At 42.4% G+C, this 19,922-nt stretch overlaps 1 protein-coding gene across 1 annotated transcript in view; it reads left to right on the top strand.

Annotated features, from left to right (window-relative positions):
- Positions 1-19,922, top strand: part of F13A1 (coagulation factor XIII, A1 polypeptide) — a 302,545-nt gene that overhangs the window by 252,219 nt on the left and 30,404 nt on the right. The window contains exon 12 of the mRNA XM_006888734.1: positions 7,883-8,043. Within this exon, the coding sequence (XP_006888796.1) occupies positions 7,883-8,043 (161 nt within the window). The remainder of the gene's footprint in view (positions 1-7,882; positions 8,044-19,922) is intronic.

Below are 19,922 nucleotides of genomic sequence, written 5' to 3'. Positions count from 1 at the left end.
CCCAGAAAATAAGAAACTATTCTTGAAATTACCAATTACAAAAAATTGAGCCCAAATTTAAAAGAAGAAATCTTGCTTCTGGGTAATAATTAGATCATGCTGATATTTTCTTTGGAAACTAGAAGACTTAGCATCTTTCCTACCTTTCATGAAAGGTAAATGTTACAGGGGAAAAACAAAAGGAATCAACATAAAGGATTACAGAAGAGAACAATCATATAGTTTTTTAGAAAAGTCAGGCATATTGGAAGTAGAGAGTCTGGACTTTGGGGTCTGGCAAATTTGGGTATGTTTTGTGACCAAGCTGCCTTCTAGCTGTGCAGCTCTAAGTGAGTCACTTAAGCAATCTGAGCTGCAGCAACAAATAAAACAGGTCCTTGCCCTCAAGGAGTTTACAGTCTAGAGGGGTGCCAAATGATAAATAAGCAAGCAGTGAATGCATCATCTGCTGAGGGTTCGAAGAGCGATGGAAGTTATGCAGCAGGTTTAAGAGTGGATGAGGTGCTGGTCAAGTGAGGTTGTCAGGAAAAACCTCTCTGATAAGGTGAACTTCAACATAGAGGGTAGGAATGAAGTCTCTGGATACCTGGAATAGCATTACTATCAGATGAAGCTATAGTGAAAGTATCCTGAGGCAAGAGTATTTTGATGTGTTCAATGATCAGCAAGAAGACCTTGAGCAAGAGTGGCAAGGGTGACAACAAGGAATACAAGCCATGGAAAGAATTGCAAGTTCTTGTAATGATTTTGGCTTTATTTGCAAGTGGAATGAGGAGTCATCAGAAGGTTTTGAATAGTAGTGCAGCATGGTCTAATTTAAGTTTGGAAGGTCTATGCTGAGGATACTTTAGATGAAGTACAGATTGACGTTGAAGGATCAGTAGATGCATTCAGAGAAGAAATGGTGGTGGTTGTGGTGGAGGTATCATCAGATCTGTACATCATCTTGTTAGGATTAGAATGAAGAAAAGAGGAAAAATTTCATGCTTAGGAAATTAAGCTATCAGAACCAGGAAGCCAATATTGACTGCACAGAATTGGTGCTTTGGACACATGAGTGATATCAGAAGTAATGGACACCTTGGACACATGAATGGCATCAGAAATCAGGGACTAGAATGGGAACCACCTACTAAACTGTGAGCTCTCTGTGACCTCATCTCACTGGTCAAACGCCAGCCCTGCTGCCCACCCAGAAAAGGGTGTTATAAATAGAAACTCATCTCAGGGGCACACAGCTTTCCCTCCAAATCTCCTTTCAGGGAGAAAGGTTCATCCATCCCTTTGAGGATGTAACTCGCTAATTAACCATTAATATTTTACTCACATTTCTACCTCTTTTCTCTTTCTTCTCATCCCTGTGCTCTAATAAAAAACTTTGACTTGTACTTTAATGCTCCAGACAATAAAGTCCACTCTCCCCAAAAACACTAAAATTGCTATCAGAAAGCTGGACAATGACTAGGGATGATAGAAGAATTGATGCCTTTGCTCTGTGGTGCTGGAGAAGAGTACTGAATATACTGTGGACTGGTAGAAGAAAAACAGGTTCAGTCTAGAGAGGGTGAAACTATGCTGCTCCTTGGAGGCAAAGATTCTTTGGGCACATTGCAAGGAGGGACCAGTTCTTAGAGAGGGACATGATGCTTGGGAGGGTTGAGGGACAATGCAAGAGAGGAAGACCCTGGATGAGATGGATTGATTCAGTCACTGGGGTAATGGGGATGGATGTGTCAGAGATAATAATGTTGGCTCAGGATAGAGCAGGGTTCAGAGCTGTTGTACATAGGGTCGTTATGAGCTGCAAGCAACTTGACAGAACATAACAAAAACATACTACCTTGGTACTTGAATACCATTCTCATCCATCAGGTACAGTTCTGCCTGCGTGTGAAGGGCAAACTAGGACATTAATTGCACAATAACATTCTGGAGGCAGAGGCTCTTGGATGTATAAGGGATGAGCTGTGAGGTATGAGAAAAGAAGGTATGGAGAAATCTAAAGGTGACAGTATTTGTGGAATGCTTAGTACATAAGGCACACAGCAAATGCCAATTTTCAGCACTTTTACATCTGGAAAATTGAGACATGAAAGTAAGATTTACTTAAAACCACATAGAGCAATTAGAAACAGATAATAAAACCCAGGTTCAGTTAGGCAGTGACAGTGAGGCAGTTTTCTGTAAAAGGAGGACCTAAGTAGGCTGGTCTCCATATCCTTGTCCCATACCTGGAGTCCAGAATGGGTACTGCCCTAAGTCCCCAAGACAGGGAAATACAAGCCAACCTTACCCACATCGCAATAATCCTATCACTCAATCTCTTCCTTCTTCTCTTATACAATAAAATCTTAAACTCACTAACATTGAGTTGGAATGGACTCATAGATGACCTTCCGGTGAGTTTTTAAGGCTGCGAATTAAACAAGAGGTGATTGCTCATCTTTTTCTCACAAAGTAGCCACTGAATTTGAAACCACCTGAGGGAGTAGTCCATAACTCCCTATGGACTACACCACCAGGGCTCCCTAAAGGCAGCACATGGGTTAAAATTAGTAAGGCAGGTTGCTCTTGATAGCTGCTCAAGGCGAACTCACATACAATGGAATGAAATGCTGTCTGATCCTGCAGCATCCTCACAATGGATTGTAAACTGGACCATTTTGGTCTTTCACATTTTCATTACTCTACTTACTAATGGCAATCTTCAGGCTCTTAGCTCTTCTTAGTCTGGAAGCTCTACTGAAACCTCTTGGGTGTCATAGCAACTCACACACCTTCAATGACAGATGAATGGTGCCTGCTCAGGAGATGCATTGGCTTGGGTTCAAATGGATCTCCCCCACAGAAGATAAGAAGCTGTTACCCATGTCATTTCTTTAAGGACAGTTGATTAAATCTAAAGCCTATCTCAGTAGTAACACAGTTCCCAGCCAGTTGGCTCATCCCAAGGGCTTCTCTTAAAAATTTGAAGGAAACTGGAGACTTTTCTATATCCTTCAGGATGTTGTGTACTGCACAGTTGGAACCGACCTATAGCTGACTCTCCAGCAGGTTTTCCGAGGCAGTTAATCACACAGGAGGAGATTGCATATCCTCCTGCAGAGCAGTTGGTGACCTGGAACTGTGTGACTTCAGGACTGCAGTGCAGCTTCTTGCCACAAGGCCACCAGAGCTTCCTAACATAATAACATTAGTCATATGCAATAAAGTGCTATCTACATTGCAGAAATAAACATAACTCCAGACTTAGATCAAGCAGGTCAAAGCATAGTCTTCTAAGTGGTCCTACTGAAAAGAAAGTTTTCCAAGTTGAATCGAAGGCATACTTTCCAGATTGATGATTAAAGGGGAATGTGTGAGCTGGAGTCAGCTGGAAGATATGAATAACTTAAACCTTCCACTACCTTCAAAGGTGCTATCATTTCCACTTGGATATATTTAGTGTTCTTTGCTTTTTGGAAAAGAGATGAGACAGCTCCATTCTGTGTCTCCCTGGCTTTCCCCAGACACCGTAAATGATATTGGCAGCATCCCAGCTCCACCACTCACATAGTGAAAATCTATTCTTCTTTCTCTTGCCACGTTTAATAAACTTTATCTAGAACAATTTCTTGTTCAGTGGCAAAACAGCTCTTACATAACATACTATTTCAGGAGCACTGTTCTCTTGGGCTCTGAAGCACAGCCCAGTTTCTTTAGTTCTGTGATCTTGGGAATTTTCTATCTTGGAAAATAAAGAAGTCCTGTTGCTAAGATTGTAAAGTCAACCAAAGTCTCTAAAAGAAAAATGGAAAGGTGGATGTCAGGTATATCCCACCAGCTAGCAGAACTGAGCGGCCAAATAAATCCCTTGGAGAAATAGCCAGAGGAAGTCCATTTATTATTGTTACCAGAGAGTTCTAGAGGCAAAATGTGTGCTTTTCAAAACTTGTCATTCTGTCCTTCTGTCAGAGCTAATCTGAAACGAAGTAAAAACAGGCCATATGAGCTCATCCCAGGTTGTATCCCCTTGAGGCCAGAGCCTTATCCATCCGGACACTAATTGCTGGGTGAGCCATGGAGAGAGCAGAGTTCAGGGCCATATCTAAAGAAGACAAAACAAGTGAGTTGTTCAAGAAGTTAGAATTTGAAGCCAAGGTCAAGCCAGGTTCATAGCTTCAGAGGCTTTTAGATGGCACAGAACTGCTCCAGGAATCAAGCCAGTTCTTAAGCATTTGTCTAGGATGAACCAATTGCATTCTAATAACTCCTCTTGGGTTAGAGCAGGCCTTCTTAACCTCAACACTACTGGCATTTTTTATGAGATACTTCTTTCTTGAAGTATCCTTTTATTAGAAGGAAGCTGAGCATTTCTGGTCTCTACCCACTAAGTTTCAGTAGTACTCACCCCCAAGAAGAGTGCTAAGCACATATGTCTCCATATATTGCCAGATGTCCCTTGGCAGGGGAAAAATCAGTCTGGTTTGACAGGGATAAAGAGGGTTCCCAGGATCCAGCTTGTTCTGTGTTAAAACTGAGGCCATCATGACACTTTTCGAACTCTGCTCCATCTGCTGTTAGACCCACTTGTCTTTATATCCGTGGAGCCCTGGTGGCCTAGTGCTAAGAAGCTGTGCTCCAGTTCTGAAGGCATGAAGTTTGAATCTAGCAGCTGCTCAATGGGACAAGGATGGGCAATCTCCTTCTGTGAAATTTACTTCCTCTAAAAACTCACTGGAGGGTCAGCTACGGGTCGGTACTGAAACAATCTATTTCTCTATGCCATTTGGAATTTAAAAATATCATCTAAGAATTTTACTGAAATTCAAGTCATGAGTCAACAGGACTGGGGGAACGTGGTGCATGGTCAGGGACTCTGTGTTCCAGCAACGTTCCAGAAGATGGAATGCTGCTGCTCTGAGGACCTCACGGTTATTGCAGTGAGGGATGAGCATAGAAGGCCAAAAATTGCTTCCCACTTAGCCATTTGCTCTTGAGTTGATTCTGATTTATGCCCACCCCATGTGTGTCACAGGATAGTAGTGCTCCATAGATTTTTCAGTGACCAATTCTTTGAATGTGCTGTCTCCTGAGTCACTTCTAGGTGGACTCGAACCTCCAGCCTTTCCGGTAGCAGCAAGCAAACTCACTGTATCAATAAGGGCCTCCATTTTCCATTAGGCAGAGGTTCTGTGTGGGGCTGCTTCCATGGGCTCACTGGTAGCTGGTTTGGTGCTTATTGGTTCTGGCGGCATGTTAGAACCTGGTGAAGATTTTACAAAATATTATTGTTTGGGTTTTGTGATTTTGGAGTGGGACTCTGCACGAAGATTCCTCAGTGTCCCTGCATGATCATAATGTGGAATGAGTTTGAGGGCTACTCCATTAAAGGGCTAATGGCAGGTGCTTATCTGTGGAGAAACTATAGTGAAGGCACTGTCCAGAGAGACACCTCCCTGGCTTCATGGTTCCCAGGGCAAACTACTACAGATCAAGCCCAGGGTCTCAGAATCCCGGCCATGGGTCACAGATGGCCTGATGTACCCTGCCTGGAGCCAGTGTGAGTCCTGGTGGACCACCACCCTGAGATGCCCAACTCTTACAGCATTCCCTCATTGATAGGAGTCTGTTACTCAATCTGCAGAGCTAAAACAGGCTCCTGAGCTGAAGGAGGGATCTTTGGCAGAAGCTCTAGATTGGACAGGGAGACAGTGGAGACATTTACGGCAGCTGTACTAAGTGTGTGCGTGGGACAGAGCAGTGAGTCATCACCACTCCCCTCCCCCGCCCCTTGCAGCCTGACTCCCCCCCCCCCAGCAGGCTGCTGCTGTGCAGGGTCCTAGCTAGAGAACTACCCTCTGCTCCATGGGCTGCTGAAAGTGGGAGAGGGAACGTGCAGCCAGACAGAACCACAAGCTGGAATCCTTGTTCACAGCCTAGATGATGGTTGGAGGGGAGCCGGGGCCACTCCTCACTGGTCCCCACACAGGCGATTTGCATTTGGCGCACAGGTCTCATTTTTAGTTGGGGTGTGAGAGGGTTGAAAACTTTGGGCAAGAGCTAGTCTTAACAAAATGCTCATTTCTCTTAAGCAGGAAAGAAAAGCACACATGACACAGGGGGTAGATGAAACGGCTGAGGAGAAAATGTGGACTGTGAGGGTAGGACTGCTGTGGTTCACAGCTGTGCTGGAGCCCACAGAGCCTGGGCATAGCAAGTCCTCCAGAGTGTCCTGTGCTCAGGAACTCTGGGTGTTGCAAGAAGTAACTGAAAGGTTGGTTGTTGTTGATTGCCTTTGAGTTGAGCATGACTCATAACAACCCTATGAACAAAAGGCCTGAAGCCTTTCTATAAGTATTGTTGTTTCTCCTAATTTATAGGGTTTCAAGAGGGATGTGGTTTAGGAAGTGGATGCCACTCCTGTCTCCCAAGCTGTCTTAAACTGGGAGCTCCATCAAACACTGTCCACCAGGGGCAGCCATTCTGGCATTTGACCCCCCCCAATGGCAATGTTCAGCATCACAGCAAACTCAGATTACCTCAGTGCAGCAGATTGACAGAGGAATGCTGTACAATTTAGAAGAATGTTTCTCGAAAATAAAATAACACTAGACCCTCGAGCCCAACTGACTTTTAAATACAAGAGCCCTTTCGCTCCTCTCTCACTCTCTCTCTCCATATGTGTGTGTGTGTGTGTGTGTGTATGTATATACATATATGTACCTATATATATATGAACAAACGTCCTGAAGTCTTTCTACAACTATTGTCATTTCTCCAAGTTCATAGAGTTTAAAGAGGTATGTAGTTTAGGAAGTGGATGCCACTTCTGCTTCCAAATCTGAATCAATTTGGAAGTTCCACCAAACACTGCCTGTTAGAAAAAATGTTGATTGTGAGAGACAGGAAGAAAGAAACTGGTCCCAAGAAATGAACAGGCCTTTATTTCATGGTCTGGGAGGGAAGCCAAGTGACCAGGAGCAGAGAAAGTCAGAATGATGCACCCGCAGTTAGGGGCAGTTTCTTTCTATAGAGGTCTTGGGAATGGCTAGGGAAGATGGTACCTCTCGGAACTTGGGCCATTAATTAACTCAGGTCAGGGCTTTTGTGACCAGACCCAGGTCCTTAGCATGATTTATTATTTGGTCTGGTCTTTGTCCTGGCAAACCTTGGCACCATCAGGTTTCTCAGGGAGTGATCAGGCCTGGGGACAACTGCTATAGTTTTCCTCCACTGCCCAGAATGGGGAGCCATCGTGGTGATTGGCACACCTATGTCTCAGTTGTTCCATTATGGTATTTGAGATCACAATGGCACAAGGTTCAGTGTCACAGCAAACCCAGATTACCTCAGCACAGCAAATTGAACAGAATGCTGCATGACTTAGAAGAATGTTCCTCCAAAATATAGTAATAAAGGATTAAAATAGAATCCCTCAGGCCCAACTTTTAAATATAAAGGCCCTCCAGGATGTAGTTCTAATCTACCCAGATGTTCTTTGGAGGAAAGGCTTGGTGATCAACTTCCAAAAACCCATCCAATGAAAACCCTAGGGAGCCTACAGCTCTGCTCTGACACAGATGGATTTGCCACCAGTTGGAATGACCAGGTTTCTGGTTTCTGGTGGTAGTATTCTATTTTACAACAATGAATGCTTTGTTCCCAAAGTTTGGCATATCTTCTCTAGGAAGAGTCTACTGAATATTACATTTCCAATACATTCTTTGTCCCAAGAAGCAGGAGAGCTTGTCCCTGATTGACTATTCTATTTGTTCCTTACCTTTATTTGGCCCCTTGTTGCTGCCTTGTGAATATGGGGGGAAATGTGGACCTTAGAGAAAGAAGACAGATCCTGTTTCCTGTCTTGATTCCTGATGTGTTGGGTTTTTTCTCTTTCCAGTCAAGAAGAAGATAGTGCTGATCAGTGCTGGCGAGTACATGGGCCAGCTATTGGAGCAGGCCTCCCTGCACTTCTTCGTCACTGCCCGAGTCAAAGAGACCAGTGATGTCCTGGCCAAGCAGAAGGCCATTGTGCTGAAGATCCCTAAGGTCGTCATCAAGGTGAGGGTTAACATTTCAGACAAAATTGTTAATGAGGTAACAAAAGTATGTGTACTGTTCTGAAAAACGAAGCCAGGATCCTCTTGTTCTTTGAAAGAAGCAAACTGTCCTTTATATAGACACACACATATAACTCCTCTCTCTCCTCCAGATTTAAATATATAGATGTGGCTGCAGATATAAATATAACCTGTGGGTATAAACACACTTGTGGAGGAAGATAAAGATGTGTAATGAGTGCAGAGACTTAGAACTCTCTCTGTCTCCAGAATAAAGTGGGTCAGGCAGGGTGCATGATGTATGAGCTGCCTGTATAAACTCCCACTTGCATTTTGGCTAGTAAGCTTTAATTGGGGCATAATCGCTGTGCAGTAAAATGCACATATTGGAATTATGGCTTGATGAGCTGGACTTTTTACATAGGTGTGCACCCTTATAACCACCAGCCTAATTAAGATGTAGAGGGTTTGAACCACCCCCAGAAAATTTCTTCTTGTATTTGCCAGTCAACAGCCTCTACCCACCCACCAATCACTAAGATAAACTGCTTTTCTGACTTGTAATTTTGCTAATAGTTTTAATGCTGTCTTACCAGCTACCACCAGAAATCTCTGCCAAAGAGCTCAAGGCCCTTGTCCACAGAGTCAAGGGCAGGCAGGACTGTAAGAAGAAGGAGTGGGCCAGGAGCACTGGCCTGCTGGCATCTGTAGCCCCATCCCTGAGATGTCTCCTTGCCCAGTGCGTGGGAGCCCGGGGCCTCCTGCAGGAACCTCAGCTGTGACCCCTCATGCTTATAGATCTCTCCTCCACTCTGGAGAACATCTTTTGTTGAAGAGGCTAAGAGTGCTTAGCTCAAATCCATTAAGCTATATTTCTGAAAAAAAGGCCATCAGAATTTTATCAAGCGTATTACATATTAAATGACCCTCCGGAGGTGTGTTCTTTCTTAAAGGACCTTCTCTGTGAGTCATTTGTAAAGGTAATAACTATAATGTAGCATTCAAAATTGCAGCCCTCGTTGCATACTTATTGAGCCCCAGGCACTGTTCTCAAAGTACCTCATGTGCATCAATCCATTTTCAACACCCACCAACTTTATAAGTTAGGCAGGACTAATACCTCCGTTTTTACAGACAAGACCACTGAAGAACAGAGAGGCTCTAATTTGTCCTGTTTCCACAGGAAACAAGCAGTGAGCTGGAATCCCACCCTACAGGCTTCGGGATTCAAGCTGAATCCAGCCCCCTCACTGCCCTATGTGTGTTGGCCCTGTTTGGACAACTCCTAAAACACCAATATATAGGTCCTGGGCAAGGTCAGACCAGACGTACAGGTGCCCATGCCTGTCAAGGAGCAGAATGCCAGGTTCTTTATCTCCAGAAAAGCTTAAACCACCATATGTCTGGCTCTCTCACCACATACCACACACAGGTAGGCCCTTTACACACACTTTGCACAAAAGGCCTGAGACAGAAGCTGAAAGTAAGAATGGCAGAGTGTGATGGCAGAACCAGAGACAAATGTGAAACAGGGAAATGAGGGTAAGAATTGTTCAAAGGCTGATGTCTATAGGAAGCAAAACCAAGTGTGTGTGTGGGGCGGGGGGGCATATATATGTGTATCTATATATTTCTACACACATACTATCAGGTAATTGATGCTATGTACCTTTGACACCACCATGTAACTGATATTATGTACCTTTGAGTTAGAACCAATTCATAACTGAGTCCTTCAGTGGGTTTTCAAAGGCTATGAATCACACAACAATCTAGTGGTAAAGAGCTGTGTTGCCAACCCAAAGACACACAGTTCAAATCCACCAACTACTCTGAGGAGGACCTGAAGAGCTTGCTGCAGAAGGTCAAGGACTGTAGTCTTCAATATGGGTTGAAGCTCAACATCAGGAAGACAAGGATTGTTAACACTGGGCCAGTTAGTAGCACGATGATGGATGGAAAAGAGATTGAGGTTGTTAACAGTTACAGCTTGCTCTTGGCACTAGCAGTCAGGAAATCAAAAGATGAATTGCATTGGGAAGATCTGCTGTCTGGGAACTCTTCAGAGTACTGAGAAGCAACAATGTCAGTCTAGAAACTAAGGTGCCCCTAATCCAGGCCATGGTCTTTACTATTATTTGCTATGCACCAGAGAGCTAAGGAGGATAGAATAATTGATGCCTTTGAATTGTGGTGCTGGAGAAGAGTCTTGAACAACCATGGACTGCTAAGAAAACAAATCAGTCTCTCTTGGAGAGGGTGAAACCAGTTTTCTCCTTGGAGACGAGGATTTTGAAGCTCCATCTCACATATCTTGGGCATGTGGCCAGAAGAGACCGGTCCTTGAAGAAGAACATTATACTTGGAAGAGTGGAGGGACAGTGCTGGAGAGGAAGATCCTGGATGAAACGGATTGATTCAGTAACTGGAGCAATGAGGGTAGGCGTGTCAGAATCAGTGAGACCGGCTCAGGGTAGGGCAGGCTTCAGAGCTGCTATACATAGGGTCACTCTGGGTCACAGGCAACTTGACAGCACATAAGAATAACAACCCTGAGAAAGAAAGAAAAAAGGGCAATCTCCTCCCTTAAAAATTATAGCCTCTGACAACCTACTGGAGGGTTAGCTATGAGCTGGTTCTGACTCAAGGGCAATGAATTTTTTGGTTGTTATATTTATATGAGTATTTGTATTTGTGTGTATATACATATATGTCTATAAAAAGATATTTATCTCAAAATTCATGAAATTGCAAAGACTGTCAAGTCTGAAGTCCATGGGTCAAATGTTAATTCAGAGGATTCTCCTGAATCATAGCTGCCTCTGCAGGGAATCCAAGATTGTCAGACAGACAATACATCAGACCATTGGTTCAAGTTCAAAGGACAAGAAGTCAGAAGATGAGGATCCAAAATGAGCAGAAAACAAGAGAACTTTGCCGGAATAATTATACATTTGATGTAAGTCATTCTCCCAAGGAAATTTGCTCTCAACTGATAGGCTGCTCATATCATATTTCATTATGAATATGATTATATCCTATCAGATCTCAAGAGATGACTGACTACTCATAATTGCCAAAGCAAAGATTCAAGGGCAAGCAAGTGGGCACACACCACCTGCCATGACCCAGGCCCCTGTGCTCTCCCTAATTATGATCCAGTGGCTGGTCCCCATGAATGTCTCAGGAGAAAGGCTCTCAAGTGGTGATGCATTCAAACCACAGTCTAACGTAGAGTTTAATTGTACCACTGATAAGAAGCTACATGTATAAAGGAAGTAATAATAATAACTCTCATCTTCTGGTAATTATTCATTTGAAGGTTTGTTAGTCATCATCCGGGCAGATTCATAAGGCAGTTAAATTCCCCAGGAGCAGAATTAAAATACCTTATCCTACAAGTTCACTAACCTGAGCAAAGAGTTGAGCTATGTTTTTTTTAAAGAATTGGGGTTTTTTACTGACTGATCCTTGAACAAAGGTATTATGGATGCTGTTCTTGGAGGCAAAGTGCTTCGAGGAGGGGATAGTAGGACCTTTGACAGGGACTCAATCGTGAGAGAGATGCACCTTCTCTTCCTATACAGTATCAAGTTAGTTTAGCAACAGGATGAGTGTCAATGTGAAAATTGTCCCCAAGAATATATGTAGCCTCAAAGACAAACTAAATCTGACCTTGGTAAGCTGTGTGTTTTAGGAGAGCACCAGGCATCCTAAAAATCACCCAAGTGTCCTTTAGCTCTGAAAGGGCCCAAGTCCAGAAAGTCTGGGTCCTGAAATGGGGACCTGAGATCTGCTTTGCAGACTGGAGATATGAAATACACCACCAAGATGAGAACACTGTCCTGAATGACTGTTGCAGACCGAGGGTCCCAAGGAATGGAATAATTTTATAATTATTAATAAAGAGACAAACAGCCAGGAATGTGATAGAGCAGAGAGCATAAAACAGGAGGCCAGCAGTTCTCAACTGAAGACCCCAAGCCAAGCTTCTCTGTATCTTTATTGAAAATTACCAGGAAGTAAATCACAAAGAGAATTAAATGCAAATGAAGCCAAGCTCTTTCTATAGAAAACCTTCTGCTTGACTCAGGAAGGAGGGGTTCACAAATGCAAGAATTTGGTTTACCCTTAACTATTAACCTTGATGCCTGAGGGTGAACTCTAGCTCAGGAAGTAACACTCTCTCTGTAGGGGGCCCCTTGCTGTCTCCTGTCTCCTGTCTTGCAGGGAACAAACAGCTCATTTTCTGGGATCTGCCACAAGAGAAATCCTAATTTACAAATCTGTAATTCCTTCAATTCCTGAACAAGGGTTTTCATATAATAGTTGGTATAAAGTTTGGCTTCTCATAAGTGACTGAGGCAGAGGAGGGAGAGGAGGGCTAGTAAAGTGCAATAAAACTGAAAAACCAAAGTGTAGAAGGGGTCTAGATTTATTTAGGACAGGTCCTCAAATTCTAGGTAAATTCTAGAATACCTCCTTCAATCTTCCTGAACCTGTGAGAGGCCTACAGATGACTGGACCTCATAAAGTTATTGTCCATGAATGTGTCGGGCAGAGTGAAACACGGTGAGAGACCACAGAATGTGACCACAAGGACAAGAATATCTTTTTCCTTGGTTTCCAGTTCAAGAAGCAAGATGAGATGAGACAAACACACAAGGTAATAGTAATAAAAGCAACTATGACTTTTCAAAAGCACTTAATTAGATAGTTTCCCTGAATGATCTTCTTTAAACCTCATTGCATCCTACAGGAGAGCTCTCTTGGCACAGTGGTTAAAGCACTCAGCTGCTGAGAGGTTAGCAGTGTGAACCCACCAGATGATCTGTGGCAGGTAAATGTGACAGTCTTCTCCTGTAAAGATGAAAAACAGTGGGCAGCTCTGGTTGGCACAGTAACCAATGAGTTGAACTACTAACCAAGAGATCCTGAGTTTCTGGAAGTTCAAATCCACCAGTTTCTCTGAGGGAGAAAGATGAGAAGTCTCCTCCCCTTAAGATTTACACACTTCCTCCTCTCCCTGGTGTCCTTCCTATTTTTAAAACAGTGACCCTATGTAGTAAATGTCCTTTTGTAACTGAGATATTTTACTCAGCAGTATGTCTTCCAGATTCATCCATGATATGTAGTATTTAACAAGTTCATAGTTTTACAGTGCTGCTTAATATTCTATTGTGATACCACAGTCTGTTTATCCATTCATTTGTTGACAGACAGTTGGGCTGCATCCATCTCTTCACTATTATGAATAATGCTGCAATAATTATGTGTGTGCATATATCTGTCTGCATCACAGTCCTAGTTTCTTTAGAGTATATTCCCATTAGTGAGATAGCTGGGTTAAATGGAATTTATGACCACTACACTGAATGGGGAGAAGGGAGAGACTGAGGATGGATGATTGGACATTGTGTGTATGGCAATTGACAAAAAAACAAGACATGCATTACAGAATGAACTGGGGGAGAGTAGAGGGGTGAGGGAAGAAAATGTGTATCAATGAATGTTTGAAAACCCATCCTCCCTGTAAACTTTAACTAAAATAACAGTAATAAAAATAAACAAAAAGTCAAAGATTTATACCCTCAGAAACTCCATAGAGAGTGGTTATGAGGTAGAATCCACTGGATGTCTGTGAATGAATGTAGAGGGTCACTATGAGAAAGCATCTGTTCTAGGGCAGCAGGTTTAGTGCCGGGAGGGGCCTGTATAAAAGGATCCCTGGTAGCATAGTGGTTAAACACTGCTGCTAACTGAATAGTCTGTAGGTGAAACATACCAGCCCCTTTCCTTCTGTAATATTTATAGCCATGGGACCTCTATGGAGCAGTTCTGGTCTGTCTTACTGAATTGTTACAAGTCAGAGCAACTAGATAGCAATGGGTTTGGTTTGGATATTATTCTATGAGGTTGGTGTTTTTATTGTAATCCCACATTATAGATGAAAAATCTAAAAGGTCCAGAGAGGATAGTGCATCATAGCACATGGTAAAAACATGGTCCCTGGGACCAAAAATGGTCTCTGAATTAACAAACTGCTTTTCTCTTAAAAAAACCCCAAAATAACTGTACAACACTAGAAAAATCCTCTAACCTCTCCCAACCTGTGTTTCTACCTATCAGATAGATATAATGACAGTACCTCCTTTCATAGGGTTGCATGGTGATTCAATGAGTTCACAGCTCAGCATCCCTGCATGGCGCAAAGATTTAACTTTTCAGACAGTTAACTAAAAAGTTGGAGGTTCAAGTAGACCCACAGTTGACTCACAAGGAAGCACTGGAGATAGACTTTAAAAAAATTAGTTCTTAAAAACTGCTAAAGATGACATTAAAAAAGCTACTCAGATGTGTTTTGAGAAGAATCTAAAAGTTTGTGATGAGAGCTTTGTAATTCACTCTGTGGATGGAGAGGCTTCAAAATAGATTTTAGAGTACAATTGTAATATTACCGTCAATGGTCCTCCTAAGAGTTGGAAACTCTTTACTCCCTCTCCACTCTTCACTACCTTTGCCAAGAGCACTTTTCCCCTGGGAGTTCCTAGCTCAGCTTTGGGATAGTCTTAGTTCCCACCAGAGTAGTTGATCCCCTTCTATTCTTACTTGTTCCAACCCACCACAAAATTGAGTCCATCTTTCTGAGTTCAAATTTTGGTTACTTCCATGGAAATGGGGTAAAAAAAATCTCATTGTGAACCAAATCATATGGGTCTCTGGGTACATCCTCATGGATCTCATCTGGGATTTCATTCATTCTTGTGCCAATAAAGATTGAGATTGGGTTGCATTGTGCACCCAGTTACAGTAACTATTCCCAGCACTCACCAGGCGTGAGTCACAGTGTGTAATCCTCACATGGAAAATGGCAGAGAGAGACAACTCATTAAACTTTAATGAGCACACATTTCCTTTGCTATGCTATCAAAATATTTTGATGAGAAAAGTATATTTTATTAAAACGAGACTCGGAATTTTCCTCTGCCTTCCCATGTGTTAATTGTTGTAAGCTGCTTTAAGTTAGGAAAGAGCTTTCAGCATGTAAATTTCTTATAAACAGCTGTGGGGTTTTTTGAGAGGATCAGGGTGACAGAGGGAATTTTACCGATCTCCAGATTAGGCACTGGTTTTTCTGGAATCAGAATCATAAAATGCGAGAACAGAGTTTTGGTGGGTTGCTCAAATTCACAGCAGTGAAAGTTTTAACATTTTCATGTCATCATGCAAGTCAACTACAGCAAGAAGACTACAAGGCCAGTTACAGCTTTTTTTTTAGGGGAAGGTTAGGTGAAATTCATATAGTGGATTAGAGACACTGGAGTCATATTACCTGGGTTTACTATGTGAATGAGGCCAATAACAACACTGACCTCCTTGGGTTTCTAAGAGGCAATTGGATCAACCTATATAGAATTTGATGGCACAGAAAGATATCCCTCTGGTACTCTTTGCTTTCTGCCAAGATCCATCTAACATTGTTGATGATGTCTCTAGTGCCAAGGCCTCTTTTAAGCCCAGCTTGTATTTCTTGTAGTTCTCTGTCAATGTACTATTCTAGATAATATCCAGTAAGATTTTGCCTGTGTGTGATATGAGTATTATTGTACGATAATTTCCACACTCTGTTGGGTAATCTTTTTTTGGAATGGGAATAAATATGGATCTCTTTCAGTCAGTTGGCCAAGTGGTTGTCCTCCAGATTTCTTGGCACTATTTGGTGAGTATATCTAGGGCAACATCCATTTGTTGAAATATGTCAATTGGCATTCCATCAATTCCTGGGGCTTTATTTTTTGCCAAGTCCTTCAGAGCAGCCTAAACTTCCTCCTTCACCATCATTGCCTCTTGATCATATGTTGTTTCTTGAAAACAAATCGTGGTTTATTTATAGGAATCCTAGAACACTTGATTGTGCTTATACAAAACCTATACTTGGACCATAAAGCAGTCCTCAGAACAGAGCAAGGGAACACTGCATGGTTCAAAATCAGGAAGGAAGTGTGTCAAGGTTGTGTCCTGTCTCCGTATCTTTTCAATCTATATGCAGAACAGATCATTCGGGAAGCTGGGCTTTATGAGGAAGAATGTGGAATCAGGATTGGAGAAAGACTGATCAACAACCTATGTTACACAGATGACACACTCTTGCTTGCTGAAACGGAGGAGGATCTGAATTGCTTGGTGCAGAAGGTCAAAGACTGTAGTCTTCAATATGGATTGAAGTTCAACATCAAGAACACAAAGATTCTCACCACTGGGCAGCACTATGATGGATGGAAAAGAGACTGAGGTTGTTAACAGTTTCAGCTTGTCTGGCTCCACAGTCAGCAGTCAGGAGATCAAAAGACAAAGTGCATTAGATAAATCTGCTGTTAGCAATCTTTCTAGAGTACTGAGAAGCAATGATATCAGTCTAGAGAGTAAAGTATATACCTAATCCAGTCCATGATCTTTGCAATTACTTGCTATGCATCAGGGAGCTGGACAATGACAAAGGATTGATGCCTTTGAGTTGTGGTGCTGGAGAATAGTCTTGAACATACCATGGACCACCAAGAAAACTAGTAAGTCTGTCTTGGAGAGCGTAAAACCAAATTTCTACTTGAAGGCTAGGATTTTGAAGCTCCGTCTTACATACTTTGGGCACATGGCCATGAGGGACTAATCCTTGGAGAAAGACATCACTCTCAGAAGGTTGGAGACACAGCACAGGAGAAGACAACTCGGGATAAGATTGATTGCTACTGTAACTAGGGCAATAGATGTAGATGTGTTGGAATCAGTGAGACTGATTCAGGACAGGTCAGGCTTCAGAACTGTTGTACACAGAGTTGCTATGAGTCACAAGTGACTCAACGGCACTAACAACATATAGAATTTAACATAGTTCTCTCATCACAGTTACTACTCAGTAAAGACTAGCTCTGCCTCCTTTTCTTTTTTTTTCCTCCAAAATTGGGAGCTCTGGTTGCCTAGTGGCAAGAAGCTATGCAACAGGTCCAAAGGCATGCAGTTTGAGGCCACTAGCTACTCCATGGAAGAAGGATGGGCAGTCTCCTCCAGTGTGATTAACTGCCTCTGTAAACCAGCCAGGGGATCAGATACGGGTTGATTCTGACTCTACACAACAACGCATATACAATAACAGTGTATAAACACATATACAATACCATACTTCTCTTTTGATTAATGCATTGGCAAAGTTGTTGTTAGGTTCCAGGATTCCATTGACAAAATTGTTGGTAGGTGCCATTGAGTCAAATACAACTCACAGTAACCCTATGAACAACAGATTTGAACCCTGACCTATCTTGTGTCATCCTAATCATCTCTGACACACTTAACCCCATTGCTGCAGTCACTGTGGCAATCTATCTCATTGACGTTTTCCTCACTTTCATTGATACTCCACCTTTCCAAGCATGGTGCCCTTCTCCAAGAACCAGCCCTTCCTAACAACATGCCTGAAGGTTGTGAGACAAAGTTTTTACCATCCTTGCCTCCAAAGAGCATTCTAATTGCACTGTTTTCAAGACTTACCTGTTTGTTCTTTTGGCAATCCATGTTGTTGTTGTGTGCCATTGAATCAGAACTAACCCATAGCTGGTTCTCTCATGGATTTGCAGAGGTGATAAATTTCACAGGAGGAGACTACACATCCTTCTCCTTTGGAGCAGTTGGGGCATTCAAATCACATGTCTTTGAGATTACAGTGCAGCTTCTACCACTAGGCCACAAGACGTGCCGTCAGATCAGCTCCAATTCATAGTGATTCTGTGGAAAACAGAAGGAAATTTTAACCAATCTTGCTTGCACCATCCTCACAATCTCTTATGTGTTTAAACCCACTGTTTTAGTCAATGTGTCAATCCCTCTCATTAAGAGTCTTCTTCTACATCACTATTTACTTTAAAAAAAATTATTATATTTTAATGAAAGTTTATAGAGAACTTGGATTTCCATTCATTCATTGTTACACATTTTCCTCCCTGCCCACCCACCCCCAGTTTGCTTGTCTCTTAAAAAAAGTCACAACACCCCATTATTTCATTGTTGTGCAATTCCCCACTTCCACCCCTGTCCACTTTACTATGCAACTCTTATCCTGGACTGTTGTCATACAGATAATACCTAATCATATATTCCTTTTAAACGGTCTACCTCCAAGGACTGTTGTTGTTAGATACCATCATGTTGTTCACAACTCATTGTGACCCTATGAACAACAGATCAGAATCTTGTCCTAACATACACCATTCTCACCATCCTTGACATAGTTACTCTGTTGACTCGTCTTTTTGAGGGTCCTCCTTTCTTTTACTGACCCTCCACTCTGCCAATCATGATGTCTTTTCCTGAGGACTGGCCCCTCCTAACAACTCACCCAAAGCATATGAAACGAAGTTTCATCCTCCTTGCTTCTAAGGAGCACCCTGGCTGCACTTTCTTCAAAACAGATTTGTTTGTTCTTTTAGGAGTCCATATGATATTCAATATTATGCTCCAACATGACAATTCAAAGGCTTAGATTCTTCTTGTGTTATCCTCATTGACTGTCCAACTTTCACATACATAGGAAGTAATGGAAAAGACTACCAGTTTGCACATACATAAGAAGTAATCTAAAAGACAGTTCTCTCCTCACATTAAGTACTCAGTAAAGACCATAAATTAAGGCTCCAGTGACTAGCCCCTCTTAATAACATTCCTAGGAAGTCTGACTCCCTCACTACTCATTGCCATTGAATCGGAATAAACTCATATCTGTCCTTCCATTGGGTTCACAATGTTGTAAATGGTATAGGAGGAGACTGCCATTTTTCTTCTGTGGAACCACTGATAGAGTTGAACCACCAGAAAGGCAAAGCCTTTGATTAGCAGTGCAACTCTCCGTGGACTATGCCACTAGAGATCCTCTAGAAGTCTCACTAGATAATACTAATAATTATAATACTACTTTTCTGTGAATTAACTGCAATGATATATATTATTAGGTGCCGTTGAGTATGACCCATGGCGATCCTATGAACAACAGATCTGAATCCTGTCCTATCCTGAGACATCCTCACATTTCCTGTGAGGCGGTAACTTTTTCAAACCATCTGGTCCAGTGCCCTCCTCTCCTTCACTGACCCTCCATCTTTCATCATGTTCCTCTCCAAGGAACAGCTCCTCCTAGCAACATGCCTGAATTACATGAGGTGAAGCCTCATCACTTTTACCTGCAAAGAGCACTCTAACTACACCCTCTTCACGACATCATTTTTGCTCTTCTGGCTATCCATGGGATACACAAAACAAACTTTTTAGAGAGAACATTTGTAATGCTGTGTATGAAAACAGGACAGGACAATGACCTGTTGTAGTAATCAACTCCTCTTTCTAGCCCCTGTGTGTTAGAGCAGAATTTGGCTCTTTTTCAGTGGCTTTTTTTTTTTAAGTAAACGTTTGAGCCTTTCTTTTAAGATTCCCATAGTTGGATTTGAATCTCCATTTCAGCCAAGTGCATTAACTGGAACTCAGGAACTGGTCAAAATTCTCAAACTTATTGCCTTTGAGTTGGAATTGACTCATAGCTGACTCTCCAGTGGTTTTTCAGAGGGAAATTGCCCATCTTTCTCCCTCAGGGTAGCTGGTGGACTTGGCCCACCAGAGAGGCACCACCATTGGGTTAACAGTACAACTCCTTAAGAACCACATAGTTACTAACAAATACCAGGTCTCTTCTCCCTAGTCTCATGTATGCCTGGAAATACAAAAGTCATTAAGTAAACAGTACAACTCTTTATGCACTTTGCCACCAAAGCATGTATATGTGTGTGTATACAGCATATAGTACAGTGTGTGTGTGTGTGTGTGTGTGTGTATGTATATACA

The sequence above is a fragment of the Elephantulus edwardii genome, unplaced genomic scaffold, assembly GCF_000299155.1.
Source record: "Elephantulus edwardii isolate Elephantulus edwardi_28Jun2011 unplaced genomic scaffold, EleEdw1.0 scaffold00071, whole genome shotgun sequence".
NCBI classification, from domain to species: Eukaryota; Metazoa; Chordata; class Mammalia; order Macroscelidea; family Macroscelididae; genus Elephantulus; species Elephantulus edwardii.
This window is presented reverse-complemented; position numbering and strand designations above follow the sequence as displayed.